The following is a 24,616-nucleotide window of genomic DNA, read 5'->3' on the forward strand; positions in this document are numbered from 1 at the left end:
CACCAAGAACCACTGACACTATTCCGAAAAATATATTTCAAATTTGAAAAGTTCCGACTATTAAAAGTCAGAAATTTTCTTAACTTCTGATGTTAACCTAAAAAAAATTAACTTTTTTATAGCAAATGTTTGACAAGAAATTTCCTTGTTTCTAGAAAATTTGAGATTTTAACAATTTGAAACTTTTCAGTTTTTTGGCAGATCTTCTTTTTCTTCTATCAACAATATAAAGAAAACTGCAGCAGCTGAAAATGTAACGTAATTCAAACTGTTTACCTAAAAAGAGAAAACAACCTTAAATATCGGCGTTTAGCAGTAAAAATCCAACTGTAATCTTCATTCATCCCATCATCCACCGTGAAATTCCACATTTTTACAACTTTTACATCAAAAAGATAAAAATGTAAATCATGAAGAATGCTAAAAACAAACATGGCGGTTGTGCTGTAGCTACCACTTTATTACTGGATGATGACACAAGCACAAAAATACTCTTATATACATCTAGGTTTTTAAAAGACATGATGGAAAATAAAGCACTTTGTTGGCTAAAAGGAAACTTTGGCAAAGTCCACAGTTTTCTGTTTGTGCGTCTGTTAAACATGCGTTACAGAGCATTAAAAACATGATCAGTTTACAGAATCTGTACTTCAAGTCCTGGAAGGTTCACAACTGAAATGATCGACCAAAATAAAAACAAAAACACTTCACGATGAAGACGAGGAGGAGGAGGAGGAATGACCCCGCTTCTCATACACCGTCAGTAACATTCACAACTACACCGACGGGAATAAAATACATCCAACAGCAGGCGGCACAAGGTGTCAAGTACAAAAATAAAACTATGCAGCAACTTGGTGAACTGAAACCTTGGGAGCAGCAGGAACACAACACTTCAGAAGAACTGGAAACCGTTGTCCACCAGGGGGCGTCGTTCCAGTACAGCAGCGAATCTCTTCTTCGGGTCGGCGGGCGGTTCAGGCCGTCTCCTGAAGTTTCGGAGGACTGCGGTCAGAAACGGAGAGAAAACATAAAACTGACCAAAAACAAGCAGAAGGTGGAGAAATGTGAGCAAGGCTGAAACGATTAATCGAATCAATCGTGATTAATCGATTAATGAAACTGTCAAATAATTTAGCAAGCGATTAAATGTTAATTGAATAGTTTTTTTTAGCTAGCAGTGAAAAGTTTAGCTCTGCCTACATCTCCCAGAGTTTACATGCTTAATTTAATATAACAAACAAAATAAGAGACAGTTGTGAATTATAACACTGCAAAAACACAAAATCTGAAGTATTTTTGGTCTATTTTCAAGTGCAAATATCTTAGCACACCTGAAATAAGAAATAAAACTCACTTAGCAAGACATGGGGACTTGCTTAAGTAAATAATTCATTAATATTGATGAAAATTACTAGTTCCACTGGCAGTTTATTTCACTTATAACATGGAAAAATGTCTTTCCATAAGTGAATTTATCTGCTTGTTTTTCTAATTCCAAGTGTACCAAGACATTTGCACTAGAAAATAGACCAAAATTATTTTGTAAAATGTTGTTTTTGCTGTGAATAAATGTCGTGCTGAATTTTAATATCTTAATTGATATTTTTTTGGTTTTCATTAAAAAAAACTAAAATCTTTCATTAAAGAGTCTAAATTTAATCAAATATGTTCTGTATTTTTTATTCTGATGTAATGGTGAGTTTGAGCCTCATAATCTGAATCTGAAGATAAAATAATACCAACAAGACTTTCGGATCAGCTGTGGATCATCTGGTTGCCATTAGCAACGCTGCGTTAGCGTCATTTTCCAGCGCAGCAGCAAACCTGGAGGATGTACCTGTGGTTTTCTCCCGCCGAGGCGTCCTCCATCTTGTCCGTCTTCTTCTCCTCAGGGCTGGCGTCGCCGTTGGCCACCTTGTCTGCAGAGCAGGAAGATTTGATCAGCGATGGCGTCACAGCGCCGTCAGCATGTGACTGCCGGCGCGGCTCTGCAGAGGTTAGTCAAGTTAAAAAGATTCTCCATGGATTCGATTCGTTTCCCCCAGAGATACAATCTGCTCCAGTAACGGAGGGATCCGGGTGTTTATCAGGATGGCGGCGGCCGCATCGTATGATAACAGCTGATGACGATGAAGGTCGACCACAGAGATCCCATGACTGGTTCCTGATTGACCGCTCGCTCTGCCGCTCGTAATGGATTTAATGAAGGAGAGGAACGTTTGTGATGCAACCTTGCAACGCAAAATTACAGTCGGTACTTTTTTAGATAATTTATTTCTGGTTGTTGTTCCGGTTTCACCGTGACGTCGTTCTGAGTTTCAAACTTTTTACCCTGGAGCCAAAACTGATTTTATTTTCAGTTGCTTTAATTTTGCCTGCTCAACAAACAAACTTTTTATGAAATTCGTACCTCTATTAAAACTATTCATTCAATTAATCATCATAAAACAATTAATCGCCAACTAGTCAATTAATCGTTAACTTCAGTATGCAAAATAACCAAGTCAAAAGTAGGGCTGAAACAATTAATAGTGGTTAATTGATTGTTGTAATAATCGTCAAGTAATTTTGTAATTGATTAATTGTTAACCTGAATATACAAATTTTGAAAAGATAATTGGATGAAAAAAACTTTAATTTCATATTTTCAATAAAAATTCGCATAGGCCAAAATCATTGGCCTGAAATGATTAATCGTGATCAACTGTCATCATCATTAACTGGAGTATACAGATTTTTTTAAAGGCCAATTGCAGAAAGAACTAAAAAACTACTGTGTTTATAGGGAGTTTCACTGAAATTCATGAAACCAATTTTTGCCGCCGTTTCCGGCCATGTTTGTTTTGCCGTTTCCGGACATTTTTGTGACCATGTTTGCCGCCGTTTCCGGCCATGTTTCCGGACATTTTTGCGGCCGTTTCCCACCATGTTTGCCGCCGTTTCCGGCCATGTTTGTTTTGCCGTACCTGTGCCACAGTCCTTGACGTGCTCTGCTCTCTTCAGCGCTCCTCTCTTGGCCTCTTCATGCTGCCGCTGCTCGGCGAGCGACTTGTTCAACACCTGGCTCAGCACGCAGTCGCCCTCGCCCACCAGGAACATCGTCTTGAACTTGTTGTACAGCATGGTGGCTTTGTCCATGATGTCCTGGCTGGCCTTGAACTTCCGGATCTGGAATGCAGATTAACCCGCAGTTCACGACCGCCGCCACCAGGGGGAGTCGTCAGCTACTGGGAACCGCTGTGTATTGCTGGTTTACCTTCTTGAGCGTGGCGATGAGTTCGCTGTGCTTCTGCAGGTGCTGAGTCGTCACCTGAAGAGAACCGATCTCGTCCAACGCGTCCAAACATTTCTTCACATCCTGGAGGACAAAAACAGATAAATACAAGTTTTAATGTTTCAACTCATTAAAAAACACTTTAGGGTTTTTATAAGGAGTTTAACACCTTCCAAAATCTACGTACAGAAGAAAATAATGAGATCTATGTGAATAATCCTTCACTCAAGACGGTAAAACGCTGGAAATCCCACCATGTGACCTGCTGTGTTTCTACATCTAAGTGAATAATTAATTTAATTTTAATTAGCTCTTACAGTTTTTATTATTAATGTGTTGTAGATTCCTTGTTTTGTTTTGTATTTATTGTTTATACCGATAACATTTTTTGGATTTATTGACAATTTGTGTCGTTGAGTCATTTTAACCTCGTCTCTATAACTTGTGTGTTTTTAGTATTTTCTAGTGAAAACAGATTAAAATTTGCCTTTTGAAATGTCAATTATTGTGAATTATCCATAGCAAATAAATAAAAAAATTAATTCAAATTTTTTTTTAAAATGAGAAAAAAAAATACAAAAAATACTTGGACTGAAACATTTTTGCTCAGTAAAGTTTTAAATCGCTCGATCTGATTTCCTTCGACACGTCGATCACCATAACGCGACATCAAGTAACGACGAAGCAAAACGTAAAACAAGAAATACTGCCCCCTGCAGGTGGGAGTTGGCATCACTTAAACCCAATGGTTTTGACCATTTTTGTAGAAAATTTACAATAAACTCATAATTATGGATTAGCATGAAAAAATGCAGGAATTTGTTTAATTTCTACAATTAAGAATCACAAAACACTGGAGGGGCTGACTAGATTCAACCTCATCATTTTTCTGTTTGCAAGGAGGAAAAAAAATTATAAATAAAATGTCTTTCGCCTTAAAATCTGTGTAATTAGTATAAATTAACGTTAAAATATGAACGGCAGAACTAACCGGGTTGTCGATTTTCAGGGAAATCTTGATCTCACTGTGGAGTTTTTGTAATTTCAGGTCAGTTGACATTTCTGGTAAATAAAACAGGAAAAAAAAAAACAAATCTTTAAAGAAAAAAACAGTTGCAGCTAAAACCACATATTTATTTATTTTTTTAAATCACCTTTCTTCTTGGGTCCCACCTCAGGTTTCTTCACATCTTCTTTGTCGGCCCTGAAAAACAAAAACACGACGTCAGAATCTCACCGATGGTTCGGGATTCAAAGTGGGCCTGTCGCAATAAATCAATAAATCACATAATAAATCCAAACAAGCTCCATCATCTCTGATAGAAAGAGTTTTGGCAGAAAAACACCAAACTCTTGAGTCTGGTGCTTGGGTCCCTTTTTGATTGATAATTTCGTTGACAGAGACTTAATACTTCATTTTGTTTGTTGTGTCTTTTGTTTTGTTTGTTTATTTTGAATATTGAAGATGTCTTCCACCTCCAGTGTTAAATGTTCTGTAGAATTTAAAGTTTGTTGATCTTTGAGAATGTGTTTCATTATTTCATTACTGTTATATTGCTTGAAAATGGTCTCAAAACAACATTATTGTTTATCGCAGTAACTTCTAGGACTATTTATCATGCAGCTAAATTTGATATAGTAACAAATCAAGCGCCTACAACCAAAAACCGCCTCAAAGTTCCTGAAATGACTGAAATATGTCAACACCGAAACAAAACTTCAAATATTCATCAAATAAAGGCCTGAGAGTTTATTTCTGGTCAGACCTCGTTAGCATGTAGCTAAGTTTGTTGTTGTTGCCGTCTCCCATGGCAACACAGAATAAAACCATAAATGCCTCATCATGGAGGGATGAACTCACTCTCTCGGTTCGTCGGCTTTCCAGCGCCGCCCGTCTTTATCCGCCTCCGCGTTCTGCAGCTTCTTCCTCCCTTTGCTTTTCTGAGACTAACAGGAATAGAAACGTTAAATACGATCTTCTCGTCCTACAGGCTGCCGCCGAGCGAAGACGCTTGCCTCGTCGTCGTCCGAGCCAGACGAGCCGTTGTCCTTCTTCTTCTTGGCCTCTGACTCCTTTAGCTCCACCTCCTTCCCCTTGCTGCCCTCCCTCTTCTTCCTCTTCTCTTCTTCTCCATTCAGCTGCTTGTCCTCCGCTGCCCTCTTTCGCTTCTTCTCAGACTCGTTCGTCTCCCTAAAATAAAAATGAAACAAAAACAAGCTGTAAAAAAGAAGAACCCAATGAAAGCTGTGTTTTCTGAAGGTTTACATTTCGCTCCCAGAGCCGTGTTGGTCCTGCTGCAGCAGGAGCAGCTTCTCGGTTTTCGGCTTCCTGCCTCGCCGTTTCGGAGCGTCTCCACCTGATCGCAGATAAACAATTCAGCTTGTGCAAATTATGAATCATATTCCACTATTTCTACCTCAAATTAAAACCTACATCCCTAAAAATACTCAAGAATAACAAGATAGATTCATTTTTTGTAACAAGACTACAGTTTTGACAAGTGAAGAAAGTGTTTTTACAAATTTTACAGTCGGGCTGAAATGATTAATCAAATTATTCGAGATTATTTGATAATTGTCAACTAATTTAGTAATCGACTAATCGCTAACTGGAGTATACTGACTAAAAAAAGTAGATTTGCTGAACAAATAACACACTCAGAGCAGCAATTGAACCAAAACCGTATAAAAATATATTTACATTTAAGATGAAAAAAAGACCTTTCATTTGTAAATATATTCTACCTAGAACGCTTCAATTGGCAAAAAAAATTAAAAATCTGTAAAGCAACCTTTTCTACCCAATTATTAATCCAAAACATAAACAGATTAGTATAAACCATTTTTAATACTGTATTTTTAAAAAATTAATAAATCAGCAGAATGTGCCAACTTTTCATTGGAATAATCACCAGAATAATCGATTAATCACCAGAATAATCGATTAATCCTGAGAATAATCGATTAATCACCAGAATAATCGATTAATCACCAGAATAATCGATTAATCCTGATAATAATCGATTAATCACCAGAATAATCGATTAATCACCAGAATAATCGATTAATCCTGAGAATAATCGATTAATCACCAGAATAATCGATTAATCACCAGAATAATCGATTAATCCTGAGAATAATCGATTAATCACCAGAATAATCAATTAATTACCAGAATAATCAATTAATCGCCAGAATTGTTACTTTACAGCTCTAGTTTTGTGGTACAAATTTATTTGCTTTTAGATTATTGGGCACAATAACAAGATGCTTGTTACATTTATTGCTAATTTACTACTAATTTTCTGGGCATTTTAGCCTAAAATGATCAGTAACAGGAATATCATCAGTTGAGCTTAAATATTATTTTTTGATTCTTGTCAGCAACTAATTGCTACAAAAACAGGAGCAAATCTTGTGGAAATCACAGCTTTGCACTAAAATGGCCTCAGGTTAGGGATGATACAAGTTATCGATTAATCAGTTAATCTGAAGTTGATCGATTTTATTTCACAGAGCGACGAACAAATTAACTGACAAGTAGCCATTTTCTTAAAAACCTGAATTTTGTCTTATGTCCATAATGTAAAGTGCAAAATTTTTCATAATATTCTGAATTTAAAAAATGGTTCAGGATGTCGCCCTCTTCTGGATGGAGGCCAAACTGCAACACTAACAAAAGATCTAGGCAGACATCATTAGTTATCAATTGGAACAATTTTAATCTAATAATCCATCAATCAACAATTAGTCATAAATTGACAAATTCTTTGCATCCCAACCTCAAATGGAAGGAAAAGAAATCAGCAGATAAAGTTAACTTTTAAAGTTTTCTCCATCTGGGGCCATTTTGGTGCAAACTAATGATGATTGAGGAGGTTAAAGCAGATCCTGCATCCTGTCTCCACCAGGGCAGAGCTTCCTGGAGAAAGCTCTCAAAAAGCTGAGGCTAACAAACTTGGATCAACTTCAAGGTTCAGAAGCTACGACGAGAATCTAAGAGATCTTTAACCGTGTAAAAAAACAAAAAAAAAAAAAAAAAACACTTTTCAGCAGAAATCCCACCTGATGGACTAACGGGGCTTCCAGGATCTTCGTTTTTTTCGTTCTCCTGCTCACCCTGAAACAAAAACACACAATTAAATGATTTAATTGCTCCTAAAACTGAATTTAAATCACCTTCAGCGTCACTACCAACCTTCTTCTTCCTTCCTCTTTTGGGTTTTGAGGGATCAGTCGATTCTTTCTGAGCAGAAACCTGAAAAATCAACCAGAAAGTCTGATTTTATTCCAGCTGACCTCAAAATCAAGCCGACTTTACTTCCTTAGAAAGTTGCTGAAGTAAAGAGAAAAAGCAGAAAGTGAAACAAACCGATTTAGAGCAACAGCACCCTCTAGTGTGCAGCTGAGGTTTTACACCGGATTCAATGCAAAAGGGAATTTCTTTCATACTTACCTTCTTTTGCGGATTTATTTGTTAAATTAGGATGAAAAAGCATTGAAATCAGAACTTAACCACTTGGATGAGAAAGAAAGTGGATGAAATCAGTGGAATCATGCAGCAGATGGACAGAAAAGCAAGAAATGAACCCAAAACTTTCAAATAATCTCATTTTTATTCATCAAGCACAAACTCAACATGACTGAAAACACAAACAGCTCTCCGTTAGATTTTCATTAGCGACCCGAACGCCGACCCGGCTCCGGAAAAACCGCCGATGTAGCATGCTGTTTTTAAATTTTCCACCCAAACAAGGGATGACATGACCTGCGCCGCTGCATGGCAACCCGACATGCAAGAGTACGTACATCCTGGATCTGAGGACCCTGCTCAGACATCAGAGACCCTTCCTCCTCCTCTTTCTCCTCCTCCTCCTCATCATCATTCTCCTGCTCAGCCTCTTTTCCTGGAACCTGAATGCACCATAGACACAGCATAGGACGCAGCGAGGCGCGGTCAGCGAGCTTCCTGCTCTTTTTGCTACCAAGCATCAACTCTACGAGAGGGAAAACCGTTTCCTGCGGTTATGATGCAGACAAACGTCACAGGAAGCTTTGAGAGACAAAAAACATGAAAGAATCTGGCAACAGAAGAGATTCACTGCAGCGGAGCAACATGGGAATGGAGGTTATGAACAGGAAATAAAAAAAAAACCTAAAACTTACTTTGGGTTTGACTCCTTTATCGGCTGCGTCTTCTTCTCCTTCCGGACCGCTTTCCAAATCCTTTTCCAGGAAGGAAGGAGGAGGAACCGGCTTCAAATTTAAAAAAAAAACAAAAACAGGATTTGATTCATTAAAACTTGTTTATAGAGCAGCAGAAAATCTCTTCACATCATCACATTGTTCCCTTAAATTCAGCTTTACTTATCTGTTAAAGCAGTGAAACTATCATCCTGACCAGCTGGTTTAAATCATGCAGCTGTAAGCAAAGTGTGCAAGGAACCATTGGGAACAGTTTGTTGGCTAATTCAGAATATATGCAGGTTTCTACAAATCAAATTTAATACTTAAGACCTTTTCAATGCCACCTTGGATTAAATTTAAAAGTAAAAAACTATAAAGGTAGTGGATGGTTGAGGGATTGTAGCATGTGTCACACATTAAAGTTTAGTTTATTGCACAGAAAAACTTACCCATGGTAAACAACAACAACAACAAAAAAACAACTAGCTAGCTAGCAAGGCTATTAGCAGCTAGTTAGCGGTAGCCTCAACCGAGTCGAATCTTCGACTTTACAGAAAAACGATGACACAGAATATTTAAAATTCAATGCTACTAGATTAATTCCAAAGAAAAATTAAATAAATTATATTAAATATACAAGATTAAATAGTCCTGCCACAACAAAATTTAAGAACCAGGATTGACATATTTAAAGCTAACTTGCAATTTCTTGAAAATAAATGTAAGACTTTTTAAGGATGTAGTCGTGAACCGTTCACACTGAAGTCTGATCCGTTTAAAAAGGATTTGAACGCCAATGGCAAATGAAGTAAAATAAAAATTAAAAGAAGAAACAGAATTATACGCCGCCGTGTTAGGGACATTGTAGATTTGAAAATAAGGGGGGAAAACTACATTTCCACCAAATAATTTAGTAGTTTTTTCTAGAAAATTTCAGAAATTAATTCAATTTTTTTCCTCCATCAAATATTTGACTTCAATTTCAGAAATTTTTTTCTTTTTTTATTCTGAAATTAATCTCAAAATTTTAGTTTTTCCAGCAAATTCTCAAGCTTTTTGAAACTCAGAAATGTTCTTGTTTTTTCTAAACAGAGCTGTTGTAACACTGACTGCTACTGGAGATCCTGCACTTTCCACAGCGACTCTTTGAAGATATTTGGATGATATGAATTACATTTAACTTCCCTTTGGGATAAATTAAGTACTTTTTAATTAGGTTGAAGTTTAGTTCTAATCAGTAAGAGGAGAATCTAATCTGGATTTATTTCAGTGGAAAATAATGTTTTAAACTTGAAATTCTGCTTTTTACACCCAGTTTTTAACGGAGTCGTACCTTGGGCGCAGTCAGCTCAACTTTTGGGTTGTTTTCGATCTCCCACAATCCTTCATTGAAGCCTTTCCTTTTGTTTGGTTTCGCATATTTTTCTTTGTGTTGTTGGTACGGAAAAATGTCCTTCGGCCCAAGAAACGCTCTGCAGGAGGGAAAATACTTTCAGTCATGAATGTAAACACAACACTGGTGCCAACCATTAAAAATGCAGAATGGGGAAGGAAACCGGACCCTCATTAAACATTTATCTATTAAAAACCTTCAGAGGAACAAAATGGCGCCTTGATAAACATCTGCAGTTTGTTGCTCACGTTTCATGAGTGCCGAAGAAGAAAATCGGATATTTGATGTTGGACGGTTTCACAGCACCGTCTGGCACTTCATCGATCTGAAAACAGAAACAAATTTACTCAGGATTTCAACTTTCTTGTAATTTTATTTATATTTTTTCTTCATGTGGCTCTAATACTCTATCATAGCAAACAACATCTATTTTTTTATTTTTACCTGCTCAAAATTAAACTAAGCAGATAATATTTTAATAAAACAAACAATCTGTTGATTTCAAACATAAAAAGCTTCTGCAGGTTTGCCAGATTAAAAACAAACAAAAAAACAGTAAAAAAAAAAATCCTACTTGTTTCAGGTTGATCAACTTTTTCTAAATTTTTCTTTCTTTGCAGAAACAAGAAAAGTTTAATAAAATGTTGTTTAAAAGTCTACATTTTAGTAAAAGTGATTGGATGTTGAGATTTTTACCTTGATGAATAATTTGTGTTGCACTTTACATTTTTACATTTTAAGATTTTAAATTGCACCCCAGTATTGTTTTTAAAAATCAGTCAGATTTAGGACATTTTTGACCAGTGATGCACTTCGTGCTGCTTACCCTCGCAGGCCAGTGAGGATAACCCTTCATTTTGGCAAAAATCAGGTCGCCTGGCTTCCAGTCTCCGGCCATCTTGGATTTGAAACCAAACTGAAATAAAATAAATTTTAAAATAAAACAACGTTTAGAGAGCGACACGTCATCCAGAAACACTGAAACTAAATAAAAGCCACATTAGGACCGTACAGCACACCAAAAAGCTCCTGGAAGTCTTAATGATGTTACACAAAAACAACTTTGAGGTTTAAAGGTTTTTTATCACGATATATTGTGACAAAAGCATTATAACAAAAGACCTTTTTTTAACGTATTTTTGTCAGGTAACTGTGTGACTCCAACAGCATTGATTGCACCATAAACACAAATATTGTTCTTTAAAAACATTCCAATTTGTAATAATTTTAATTTATTTGAACACGCATTAACATTTCAGCAAATATAAAAGTTTACAGTAAATGTGGCAGAATTAGCCAAAAGGCTATTTTTCATCTCATTAAAAGAATGCTGTTATGGTATTCTAGGCAATAAAATGTATTTTTATAATTTAAAAATTAACTGAATTCCTTATTTATTTGCCTCTTAGGCCTGTCGCAATAAACGATAAATCGATTAATCGTACGATAAATTAAAACTATCAACGTCATTTTAATTATCGGCATTATCGTCTCTTCCGGCCTTTTTCTCTTTCTGTTAATGAGACTGAATGAAAAAAGGCTCAACTCCGGTGCTCTCCACTGATCCTCCTTCCTCATTTCCTTAGTGTAAAGCCCAGCGCAAACTACACGATCTTAGAGCTGTCAGCCGATTGTCGGCCCATTTTCAAAACCTGACAGATCACACATTAGCCGACAGAAATCCTTGGTTTAACGGTTCGATCGTGTGGTGTCCAACAATGGGCACAAAATAATGGCTACAAGTCCAGTGAACTAATTTTAAAACCAGGTATTAATCAATGCTTTACTACAATCTACCTGCAATGCATGTTGCTAGTGTCAGCGTAAAGTCCTGACTGAATGAAAATCATTATAACCTATTTACGTCACGTTAACGAAGAACAGCTGAAAAGTTACCGGGTTTATCAACTGCGGTAGCAATTTCGCTCCAACTCCTCCCCTTGTCATTTCTATATTCTTTGCATGTTGAATAAACATTAATGTTGTTTCCACATATCATCTCCAATGTCTGCTGGACTTCGGCTTGCGCCGTTTCAGCTGTTTGGGATTCCCCTCCGTAACGGAGGAGAATCCGCGCTTTCTGATTGGCTGCCTGTCACATTCAACAGGCTGCGTTAAAGCGCCCAGTCGGGAAAAACCCCTGATTTAGATCGGAGGACGATCTACCGTAACACACCACACAACCTTAGAAAGATCAACGTTTTAAGATTATTGTAAGGGGAAAAATAGGAGCAAAACATCATGTAGTGTGAATTATTGCATCAGGTAGTCGATGTGCCCATCTTCTCTATTTAAATCTAATTATTACTGAAGGGCAACATAATATACAGACTTCATAATCTGCACTCTTTTGGTTGAATGGAGTATTTATTTCCACTTTTACTTTATGTTGTTTAGTTTTTTTTTTTCAAGTGCGTTTTTTGTTAATGCAGACCATTTTATTTTTGTTTTTGGTTGTTTTGTTTATTTTGTTTATCAGTTCCAGTGTTAAATGTTCTTTTGAAAATAAAGTGTATCTATCTTTGGCAGGAAATCACATGCATTATTACGTCATTTCCATTACATCAGTGTAAAAAGGTCTTCAAACAATATTATCGTTTATCGAAATAATTTTTGAGACAATTAATTGCTCAGCAAAATTTGCTATCGTGACAGGCCTACTCTTAATATATTTTGTCAATTTTTTTTATGAGATTAATTGATAACTAAAGTAATCATTAGTTGAAGCCCTTGTTGATTTGATCAAAAAATCAAATTTTCTGTCTTTGAAGACTTAATTCCTGAAAAATCTGAGTTTTTCATTTGCAAATAAAGTGACGTAAAAAAAAAAGAAGTCAGACTTGGTATTTAAAAAATTTGAGATTCTATTTTCAAACCATAATCACCCAGCTGTAGGTTTGACTAATAGTTATGTGCCTAGGCTGAGGACCTCTGCAGCTCCTCCAGAGTTACCACAGGTTACCATGGCTCTTTATTTTATTAATATTCTTCTTGCCCGGCCTGTATGCTTATATGAGCGGCCATGTTTTAGTCATTTTGCAAACTGAGCAAACACAAAAACTAAGCTCATAGCATAAGGTAACACAACAATCAAATTATGATGAGTATTCATTGTAGTTTACTTTGCAATACTTATTCAATTTAAATGTCAAACAATTTTAAATATTTGTATTTATCTATGCTGAAACTGCTAAATAAAATTTTATAGTATTCTAATTCTGAATAAAATGTTAAAATAGTAGATCTACATTTTAAAGAGTCATGCATTTATGGAGGTCCCTAAGAAACTGCTAAGTTTGCATGTGCCTTAGGCCAGCTCTGCTGCGATTGCTGCACACAGATGGACTCTCTTCAAGTGGTCATCTTTGAAAGAAAACATGCTGCACTCAATTTTATTCAAGTAAATCAGAGTAAAAGGGGTTTGTTTATAAAAACAACAATTGAGAATCATGCATCGGTTTCATATTTTGTGTGTGTAACGCCACAAAATGTAAAAAAAAAAAAAAAAAAAAAGTCCAGTACTTTCTACACAGCATCTATAGCCGATGTGAATAAAACCAAGTCAACCTGCAGGATGCGGATCAGGACGTAAACGCCTCATTAATTCTCTGTAGCTAGCTTAAAGTTAGCAAACAAAGCTATGTAAAGATTTAGTTTGATTTACCTCCGTTCTGTGTTGGCTTCTTATGAGAGGAAAATGTGCTGGTTGTAGTAAATTGGAGCTTGTAGAAGATATTATTTCATCAATACAACAAAACGCTCCTTTTCCGTAAAGCCGACGCACGTTTTCCGCTCCCGCGCAGGACGTCGTCGGACCGAACCACTGCGGAAACACGGGGGGCGGCGGGCAGCGGTTAATTTAAAAGCACTAGGCTACCGCTTCTTTAACTACTAAACTACGTTAGTACTAAGAACTATTACAAATACTACAAATATTACATATATTTATTATGTTCCCGTCGAAGCCACACTTGCTGTGAAACAGAAATTATCCGTGTTGGACTACCTGGCCCGAATTTGAAGATCGTGTAATAAAGCAAGATGCTTTGCTAGAGTGAGGCCTCAATAGTGTCGATGTAAGAACAAAAATAATCGAAATTTTGATATTGTGGGTAAATAATAAAAAAAATTGAAACGAAAAGGCGATCAAGTAAAATCACAGGGCTTAAGATCGACGTTTAGTTTCAAATACAATTTAAATAGCTGTCGTAAAAATCTTACTTCATTTAGTATCTGTTAAAAAAAAAGAATCAGAGTGGGACCTCTGCAGCTGTTCAGCCGCTCTTTGATCCTCTTTTGTAGCGATGCTGATCATTTTAAAGAGAAAGGCGCTTCATTCCGAGAGCATTTACATTTCTATACCCAAGTATAACATGAATAGTCAGTAATGAATTTAAAGAATAATTAATAAACGATTAAATATAAAGATGGGGTAAAATAAATCACTCACAAAAGCTAATATTGATAGAAATAAAAATAATTATTATTATACTATAGTATACTATACTATAATAACAACAACAACAACAACAATAATAATAATAATAATAATAATAATAATAATAATAATAATAAAAAATACTTAATTGATTGCTTTATGGCTAAACATAATTGAAAACCAACAGAAGCAAAAAGAAAAGCTAAAAGAGGTTAAAGCTTATCTAAACCTGTTAAGACCATTTTGCAAATTGCGAAAATACTGTCTGGCACAACAGCCAAACAGAGTGAGAAATATAAATATTAATCTTTTATTTCAAATTTATGTTCCTTTGGCTAAATGTTTGGGATCTTTTACGGTTTTTTGTGGAATTTGGATCCCGAAACTGTGGTTAATATTTAGTGACATCTGGTGGTCAAAATCTAGCATAACAACTGAAATTTATAAATGTACCTGACGTATTTTTCTCCATATTGTGCTTTAAATTACTAAAACTGACATCAGATCAGCATGTTTTTTTATTCGTGTCAAAAAATAACTAAAAGCAGAATAAATAATCATTTTAGAGTGAAATTACTGCATAAAAAATGTCCTATTCTCAACTTTGAGGCTACTGCAACCCTGCAGATCACAGAGATAAATAAAAGTGACCTTGATATTAGATGTGTAAGTGTAATAAAGACAATGGCCGCTGATAGCTGAAGGACAGGCCCGTTATCCCAGAGCAGGAGAAGAAAGGCCGGGCTGGGCCAAAGGAGGCTGGAGCTCCGCTTGGTATCCAGGAATAACCACCGGGAGGTGAGAGACCTCCGCTTTGGACGGCAGCCAGCGTGGAGGGCTTCCTGCTTCGACACACGACCACGGCGGAGGCCGGCGATGGAGAGATGACAGCGAGGCGTACCCTTCACCCCGCCAGGCGAGGTCAGGCCGCCTCCCCGGGCCGCGGGAGTCCCGCTGTCCCCCATCACTCATTTTAGGCTGCCGCTCCTTTTCAGAGTCCCGGCTCACGCTGGGAGGCTTTGTGGTGTTTAAAATCACCTGGCTGCCACGGTGATGACCTCTGACCCCAGTGACAAGACAGCTGGGGTTCATGAAGGCCCTCATTTGCTTTAAACCCAAACAGCAGCATAAAGGTGAGCCTGTTAAAGTGATCTGCTCATAAATTACCTCTGATGGTCCAGAAGGAGCAGAGAAACGTTGTTTGACTTCAGCAGCAGTTATCTGGGTTACCCACCGCACAAATTCACATTTTAACCCACCACACGTACTAGGGACGTTAGGAAAACAAAGGAGGAGTAAATTACTACCAAAAAAAACACAGGAATTTCTGAGTTTTTTCTAGTAAACTTTCAACTGTAAGAGTTCAGGGATTTCCAAGTTTTTCCAACAAATGAGCTTATCTCAAAATTCCTGAGTTTGTTTTCAAGCAAATGTTTGACTTTTCAAATTCAGAAATTTCCTTGCTCTTTCTAGAAAATTTCTGAGATCCATCTCAAAATTTCACTGTTTTTTCCAGTTAATTTTAAATATTTTCTTGTTTTTTTCTGCACAATTTCTGATTTTTTGGCAGAAATTTATTCCTCCTTGTTTTCTCCAATCTGTTGTGGCCTTAACACTCAGTCATAGATTTCTGCTTTGCTCTGGTGAAATGACTGATTTCAGTTTGGGGCGTTAGCTTAAGGTCACCTTCTCTGGTCCTGAATGAGGGATGCTGTCCTTCAGATGGTGTGTTTCCAGTATGTGTGTGTTTTCTGTGTCTCAGTGTGTGTGTGTGTGTGTGTGCGTGGGGGTGTGCGTGTGTGTCGTCCACATGGATTGGCATCCTTCCCCTTTCTGCTGGCATCCCTTCAGCATGTTCAGGGGAACGGACGCCGCCGCAGGATGATGAAGTATCACCAGTCAGGTCAGCGCCTTCATTAACGCGTCATAAATAAAAAATTTAAAAAAACTTCCACTTGGCTCCACAGAACTGGAGCAATCATCTCGTCGTGGACGGTCACCAACAAGCTGCAGATTGGGAAGGAGAAGTCAGCATGTGTGTGTGTGTGTGCGTGTGTGGGGGTGTGTGTGTGTGTTTGTATGTGTGTTATGGAGTCAGGCCAGCAGGTGAGGATGTGAAGCCAGGGTGTGACAGATGCTTCTGTCAGCGGTCCAACAGTCGCCGCTTTGTGGGAGCCGTGCAGATGCCTCCTCCTCCTCCTCCTCCTCCTCCTCCTCCTGATGTGATGAAGAGGATAGCAAGACTGGGCGCTCCTCTCAGCTTCAAGGCACTACATGACCCCGGGGTCTGAGGAGGGGCGGAGTAACTATTACATTTACTAAGTTACATTACATTTACTTGAGTAACTTTTTGGAAAAATGAACCTGCAGGTTTTCTTAAAGGTGATCTATTGTGCTTCCCTGAACAAGTTAAAACAGGTAGAAAAATAAAGAATAAAACTATGAGAATAAATTCAAAATGATACAAGAATGAGAATAAAGTCAAAATCTCGTGAATTTAGATGGAATGTTTTTACTTTATTCTTTTACTTTTTTTTTGTTTACTTAGTGTGGCCCCAATACTCTGTCGTAATTTTGAGTTCCTTTCAGAGTGAATTGTTTTAGGGCCTCTATCACGTGAAATCTAAATGAGCTGCTGCTGTCCATGTCACATTATATGTCAAATTGTCCATTATACAACTGTGCATCTTTGAAAAGTAGAAGTGGAGCCTCCTGCACAACCAACCAGAATGCAGCGAGTAGTTTCTGGATCGTAAGTCGACAACTAAACACCTGTCTTTTCCAGCAGCCATTGTACAGCGCATACTCTGCCTCCTGCAGAGGCAGTGGTTTGCAGCAGCCAAGTTTGCAGCAGCAAAACCAGCTGACCAAAAGCGCTGGAGCTCAGCTTGGGTTGCTAGGTGACGGGAAGAGAAGGGGAGGGGGGAGGGGGGGCTCCTGGGGTTGCTAGGTAATGGGCAGTGCCTGCTGATTTGTAAGGTTACATTCAGAAGGATTTTGAAGCTGCTCATTTTCCAAACACCAAACAATATAAAGTTTTCACCAAATAAACACCTGGGTGTTTTTTATTAATGTGAATTTTGTTATTTTTAAACTGTTATTTAAATTAATTATTTTAATTTAGAGCTTTACCAACATTCCCACTTGGCTTTATATTTTGGACTGGGTGTTTATGTAATTTTTAAATAGTAAATGTTTGATGTTTTTATCAGTTTCTCTGTACTTGAATAGCATTTTTATCAGAGCAGCGCAGAGTACCCAAATTTCTTTTACTCAAGTAAGAGTAGCGCTACGTCATCATATTTTACTCAAGTAAAAGTAAAAGATAGGCGAAATTAGTCAAGAGTAAAAAAGTATTTGGTAGAAAGTACTGAATAACTGATCAAATTGTCATTTAATATTTAAAAATTGCATAATCAGATGGACCAAAATGTAAAGTTAAGTGAAAATTTTGATATTTTAAGAATAAAAATGACAATAATTCATATAAGTAGCAAAAAACAACAAAATCATGCAAAAGAAAATGTTTCCAAATCAGTTTCTTTCAATAAAATTTTTTATTTGTTTTTCATTCAGTGGGTAGAGAATACAGAAATTTTACTCAAGTAAAAGTGAAGCTTACAGCACAGTAAAAATACTCCCACTAGCAAATGAAAAAGTTACTCAAGTAAATGTAGCTAGTTACTACCCAGCTCTGATTTTCAACAATACTGTTTTACTCCAACTTGAATAACTTATTGCTACTCTGACCTGAGTGGTGAACTGGTGCTGCTCTTACCTGAGTACCCTGTGATGGGGGGGGTTATAAATGCGGGGGTCATTGCGTGAGGACAGGGGAAGGGCTCTCTCGCTGGGCTGCGGGGCCCAGCTGAGACGTGGGGTCCGCCGCGGTCCTGCCTGTGAGGAAAGCAGATGTTTTCGCTCGGGGAAGTGCCAAGTTTGCAGAGCAACCTTCAGCAGCTTGGAGGTCAGGCCTTTAATAAGGGGCTGAGCGCGGGACGCTTCGGAGGCAAACGCTTCAGCTTTGATTCAACAACATATTAATTATGATGGCAGACCGTGGGGCAGAGGGTTGTAGCGGAACATCGCGCCCCGCCGCTCTGGAGCCGCCGCCGGCCTGACGTTCGCCAACACTGGCTGGCAGGATCGCTGCTGTCCCAGCAGCCCGCTCCGCCAAGCGGACCCGGCTCCTGCAGAGGCAGCGGTTTGGACCGGATCCACCCGAACCGATCAGCACGCCGGCTCTGAGGCCAAAGCTAGAGAAAACACTGCAGTTTTTATTTTCTTAAGCAATTCCTCAACCTTTTGATCTTTAAATTTAATAGATAACGGTAGCTAAAATATATGACAATACTGCAGAGGCACCTGCAAACTCAATAAAAGTAGATTTAAGAAAAACTACAATAAAAAGCAAATACCTACAACTAGCTGTACATGAAGAAGGATTTATTTATATATTTAAAAAAAACAACAACACTTTTTTCTGTGTTGTTTTCACCATTGGGCATATGCAGCATGTTAGCTAGTAAATGTCATAATTCTGAGAAAAAGTTTGAATTCTGAGAATAAGTCAGAAATCTGACTCCATCTGCAACACCTAGTTGAGGTACAGTACTTTACTGTTAGCTTCCACTTAATACAGAGTTCGTATAGCGCTTTAACATTAGCTCCCACCAAATGCAGTGTTGGCATAGCGCTTTAGTGTTAGCTTCAATTAAATACAGTGTAATACAGTGGACCAGTTGCTAATTTTCCTTGTTAGTTGCAAAGATCTAAGGTGTTTCTAATTTCAACTTTACCAGCAGCACCAACTTCTTCAAAGCATTTCGGTTTTTCCTTCCTAGCAGCGTCATGAACGACAGTTTAAAGGCTTGCGTGAAATAGGACAATTAGTTTCATCATGGAGCCACACCGATAAAGGAAAAAGTGATCATAAGACCATGACTTCCCAGCCTGATGAGTTAAGAAGGGAGTTTCACCTCGTCTCAACCTTTGCATTGATTTTTGAGCGAGTGGGAGATCTGGGGATTACTTCGGAGAGCAGCGATGAAGACCTAGCTTATTTGGTCTTTTTTGTATTTGGCAAATGGGCTTGACAAAGATGGAGGAGACAAAATCTAGGGCTTACAGCTGCGGCACCCAATCGGGGGAACTTGAAAGTAGCGGCGGCATGGGAAGCTGGGATAGACGGTGCCTCATTTAGGAGCGGTGCGTTTTGGACCAGGCGGCATAGGGAGATGCTTAAAGCAAACCACAGAGGCCCCAACAATCGCCGGGAATTGAGACGTTTTAAACCTTTAACAGGGGACTGTGATCAAAGCGGCGGAAGATCCTCGCTCGAGTGTGAAGGAGGAACCGGAGGGAACAGAGGGGATTGGGAGGGGATCACGGCAGGTTGAAAACGTAAAATCAGCACATTAGCTTTATAAGGGCATCAGAATATAGATGATCTGGGGATCATTGGACCCATGGGGAACCAAAGAGAATCTGATATGTACCGAGCCGAAGCGCAGGAAAAATGAGGCCACTGCTGACAGGAAAGCCTCCTTTATCAAAGATGCAGTTAGAGAAGATTTTTTTTCTATATTCCCATGGAAAATATCTTCATACACAATTTGGAGTTGAAAACTTTATATCTTATCGCCACCTTCCAGCTAACGGAGTTACATTACACACCAGTGACTTTCATCATATCCAACTTTTCTGCCTAAAAGTTTGATTGTTTTATCAGTTCAGAGAATGAAAAGCAAAAGAATAACATCTGTACTGACATTTAATCTAATAAAAATCAGATTCTTTCACCTTTCGCTTGCTGCACCTCCCGCCGCTGGCTGGAGAAGCTCTTTGAATTATAAATCAAAGAGCATTTAAATAAAACCATTTGCTAATTACACACACGCTCACTAGTTTCTCTCCTCGGCGTATTGCTTGCTGGTGAAGTTTATAAGATGAGGAGTAACTCTTAATAAGTTTAAAATAATGGTAAAGTTAACTTATATCACTAAACCAGTTAAAGAAATTAAACCTGCCCATTATATCAGTTTATTACAATCATATTTCAAGTGTTTATTTCTTTTAACTTATATAGATAGATATAATAATAGATTCTAAATAACATGTCAGTGGTGACTCAAGATGCTGTTCAGAAAGTCTTCAATGGTTTTTGCCTCACAATCCTCTAACAGCTACATATGCAACTTTTCTACAACACATTTTTCCTTCAACTGAACTTTCCAATCAATATAATTGGACACATCACTCTGTGAGGGAGGTTTCTGAGCAAAGACAACCTGTCATTTCTTATGGAAATAAAATAAAATGTGATAAAATAAAATTGCTATACAAATAAAGCATTGTTATTATTTTGGTCTATTTGTTGTGTCTCTTGGCCAGAAATCCCTGGTTTTGAATCTCAGTGGGTTTTTTGTCTTGGTAAAATAAAGGTTATTTATTAAAAATGTCATTACCTGTGAGCCATAATCAAAGTGAACACAAATAAATGCTGAAATATAATATTTCTTGTGTAATTTAATATTTGACGTTTTGAAGTTAAATAAGTGAACTCTTCAGATATATTCTTATTAACTGGGATGTTTTATTTTCTTGTGATTAAAATCTGTATTTGCTGAAATTAACAGACTCCCAGCTACCAAAGCTGCTCTTTCTTTCCTCCAGTGGAGATATTTTTATCTCCTCTCCTGTATTTGTGACTTGCTCGTCCTCTTTCTGTCCTCTGAGTGTCATGCTTTACGCCCCCACCGCCTCCGCAAGGCGAACCAATTCATCACCGGCCAAAGAAGGCCCTTCACTTTGTCTGTTTCCCGGCTCTCGCTCCGCAGGTCGGTCTCCTAATGAAAGGCGGTGTCGCGTCCCGGCCAGTCCACTGAGACCAAAAGGGGCCAAGAAGTCCAGGTCCAAGTCCAACGTGGAGCGGTAATTATCCCCCGAACACTCACACACGCTCTGGTTGTTAGAAAGGGCTGCTCAAGCCGGGCGCCATGTGACCCGGTGGACTCGGCGCGCCTTGGCCTTGGTCGCGGGCGCCGGCGGAAGGACCGGTGCCAGGCCCGGCAGAGGAGAGGGGGGAGTCGGTTGACAGGAAGAGGAATGGACTGTCAGGCAGAGATAAATAACGAGAGGGAAGCGGGCAGCAGGCGACCCGCGGCAGGGCTGCCTCGTTGGGACAGTGACCCACTGACCTCTGGGCTGGCTCTCGCGGGGGCCACCCACTGGTCACCTACTTTCCCTCTGTCATGTCGCAGTTCAGGCTGGGATGGAGAAATTACATGATGGATAATCAAGAGGCCGGCGTTTAAAAATGATAAACTGTGGATTTCGTCTGACCAGAGCAAAGACTTTTCCTCCTTATTATTAAAGGTGACCTGCTCTGCTTCCTTTAACAGGTTAAGATGGATCCATGGGATATAAAAACATGTTTGTTACATTTACTCCTTAAAATCATTCTTACATAATGATTCAGTCTAATCTGAGTTCCTGTCAGAATGAGCTGTTTTAGGGCCTCTGTCACTTTAAATCCAAATAAGCTGCTGCTGGCCACCCCCCAGTTACACGTGCATGTGAAGATGGCTGCAAACAGATCTGCAATTATACAACTGTACATCTTTGAAAAGCATTAGTAGAGCCTCCCGCACAACCATCAAGAATGCAGCAAGTGGTTACTGGATGGTAAATCAGCAACAAAATATCTGAAATATCTATTAGGGTTGAAGTCGAATTCAACCCCAGTAGCAACTTAGGGGCAGCTATTGCTGGTGAGGGGCAACTTACCTGCTCCTAAGTTGCCCCTTAGGAGCAGGTAAGAAAGTTTTGCTGACTGGTGAGGGGCAGTGCCTGCTGATTTGTGACATTACATTTGGAAGGTTTTTGAAACGGTTCATGTTCCAGACACCAAAAAACATTAACTTGTTGCCAAAAAACGGCTGGATAGTTTTATTTCAGGCACTTGGGTTGTTTTTAGAAGTAGTAGAAACCCAAATGGAAGTACAAGAGCAGGTCCCCTTTAAGAAAAGATGACACACAAACGACTTGGATTAATTTCTTTTACTTACATGGATACCTGGGTTAAAAAAAAATAATTTCCTTCTTTTCTTTAATTTCTTCTTTTCCCCCTTTAATCCTTTTTTTCTCTCTCCTTTTCTTGCGTGGGCGAAACCGGACTTCTGTAAACAGTTCTTAAGCGACACGCATGCGCAGAAGAAGAACGTTGACGTCACACAGCAGCGCCCTGATTAGGAAAAATGGCCGCCGCCGCCATCTATGGATCGATTTGAAAGTTTATTCAGCAATGGGAGCCGGTAGTATCGTTACTAAAACGTAATAAGACGGAGGAAGCTAAGAAAAAGAAAACAAACCCAATAGCGACGCCGTTTTGCGGAGCATTGACTGCAACGTCTGGAGAGAAGTCGGTTTGGTTGTGTGGTCGGATCCAGGAATGGCGGGATTCGGATGCAATGCGCTTCACTGACACATACGTATTTTATAATTTCATAATTATAATGTTCAGTCTTTGTTTGCGGTCGGATTTACCTCGTCTGGCTTCTTCTGGTGGAGGAAAGGACAGCTGGTACCGACTTTGGAGGGCCGCATCCCGCAGCTGGACGCCGTCAGGTAGGGCACTCACCTTGTTTCCAATGTTGAGTTTTTTATGCGCATTTTGAAGCATAGCATTAGAACAGGTAGATGGAAACGGCGAAATTAGAAATCACTGCTGTAAAACAAAATAATTCTATATTATCAACTTAATTTTATTTGTGGCAAAATATCATATAAATAAATCTAAATGTTCAAATCAGAAACCTTGCTTCTCAACCTTTAAAGAGGAAAAAAACTATAAAATTATATCACCCTGGTATTCTAAAAGTAGAAAAATCATAAAGACATTTATATGTGTACTCACTTTAACATTTTTGTGACGTGATTTATATACATTCCTATTTGAGTTTGCTGTATAACTTCTTGGCATTTTTGTTTTGTTCTTTACTGACAATCACTTTATTATCAATAAAGATAAAAAAAACCCCTCCCAGTTATAGCTTCCTGAAAACCTCTCAGTTTTTCTGAGATGTGTTATCCAAGTTAGGTAGCCACCTCTACTTCCTGTTTATTACAGCTACGCACAACATCAAAAAATGTGACAAAATGATGTTTTACCAGCCTGGTTGACTGACTCAAATCCGGACCTGTCACGATAACAAATTTTTCTGAATGATAAATTGTCTCAGAAGTTATTGCGATAAATATAAGTATTATTTTTTGAGACCATTTGAAAGTAATATGATGGCAATAGCATAATAATGCAAAAGCATATTCTCAAAGGTCAATAAACTTTAAATCCTAATGAACATTTAAAACTAGAACTGGAAGATATTTTAAATATCCAAACAAAACAACAGAAACAGAAACTGTTCTTAAAAAAACCAGACTGAGGACGTTTGTCATCCAGTTTTTGGTAGAAAGAAAAGAGAAAAAATGATGAATTAGGCAAATGGAAATGATTAAGTTTGTTTTGATTTATTGAGTGAATAATTTATTTATTGCAACATTTTAAAAATTCTCTTATAAAATGCACACCACTGACCTCCAGTACAGGTTCGTTCAACACTGAACATACCAACTGATTTACATTCTTATATGTAATTTTTCTGTCATAAAAACACAATTTTCAAATCATCCAATCAGGCAAATGTTACATTTTTTATTTCAGTGTTGACCTCTGAGGTCAAAACAAGCATCTCCTCCTCCAATCCTCAACTTACACAGACAGCACAGCTGAGTTCCCATAAATTAAAGCACAAAGTTCTCCTGAAAACAGCCCTCTGGCAGTTTTTATAACCCTCTCCCCTGTTTTCATCATGAACCAGTGTCTGTAATGTAATTTAGTTGAGTGAGCTGCCTGGGATGCCCATCATTCCCTCCATCTCTTCCTGCTGGTATCGATCTTCCTCTTGGACCAATTAGACATCTGCCTCCGCAGGGTTCTGCTGCACCCATATCTGCACCACTGGACCAAACCAGCGTTTGTTCAGGGACAACAGGACTTTTCCCTCCTCCGTTGGAGAGAAAGTAGACTCTGGATTTCCTCTGGAAACTGCAATAAATAACTGAGTAATTCAAATTTCACAAACTGCTGATGAACCCTAAGTGTATTCTTTTGTGGATGTTATTTACATTTGTTTTTCAGAAAAACAAAATCTATAAATTTCATATGTACATTTTTATTTTCCTTATTCTTCTCAAGCGTTTTAACTCGTATATCTAAATATTTTTGTGTTATTGTGACTAGTTGATTTACAGCTTTAAA

The 24,616-nt window shown here is 38.3% G+C and overlaps 1 protein-coding gene across 4 annotated transcripts; it reads right to left on the minus strand.

The window, feature by feature from the left end:
• Positions 1 to 435: 435 nt before the first annotated feature.
• Positions 436 to 13,861, minus strand: psip1a (PC4 and SFRS1 interacting protein 1a). Of its 4 annotated transcripts, none has more exons than XM_032563940.1 (17): positions 13,522 to 13,861; positions 10,684 to 10,773; positions 10,106 to 10,182; positions 9,798 to 9,936; positions 8,444 to 8,533; positions 8,087 to 8,191; positions 7,476 to 7,535; positions 7,343 to 7,397; positions 5,544 to 5,634; positions 5,294 to 5,468; positions 5,139 to 5,224; positions 4,432 to 4,481; positions 4,269 to 4,339; positions 3,260 to 3,361; positions 2,970 to 3,171; positions 1,841 to 1,991; positions 436 to 1,005 (listed from the first exon to the last, which is right to left on the minus strand). In XM_032563940.1, exons 2-17 carry the CDS (start codon positions 10,753 to 10,755, stop codon positions 978 to 980), a joined length of 1,554 nt encoding a protein of 517 aa, XP_032419831.1. In that variant the 5' UTR covers positions 10,756 to 10,773; positions 13,522 to 13,861; the 3' UTR covers positions 436 to 977. The 4 variants fall into 4 exon arrangements, with proteins under 4 accessions (XP_032419831.1, XP_032419832.1, XP_032419833.1 ...); XM_032563941.1 differs by having other exon boundaries at positions 1,841 to 1,922; positions 13,522 to 13,858; XM_032563942.1 differs by lacking the exon at positions 8,087 to 8,191 and having other exon boundaries at positions 13,522 to 13,860.
• Between the last annotated feature and the right edge of the window lie 10,755 nt (positions 13,862 to 24,616).

Source organism: Xiphophorus hellerii, chromosome 5, assembly GCF_003331165.1.
Source record: "Xiphophorus hellerii strain 12219 chromosome 5, Xiphophorus_hellerii-4.1, whole genome shotgun sequence".
In the NCBI taxonomy this organism is placed as follows: domain Eukaryota; kingdom Metazoa; phylum Chordata; class Actinopteri; order Cyprinodontiformes; family Poeciliidae; genus Xiphophorus; species Xiphophorus hellerii.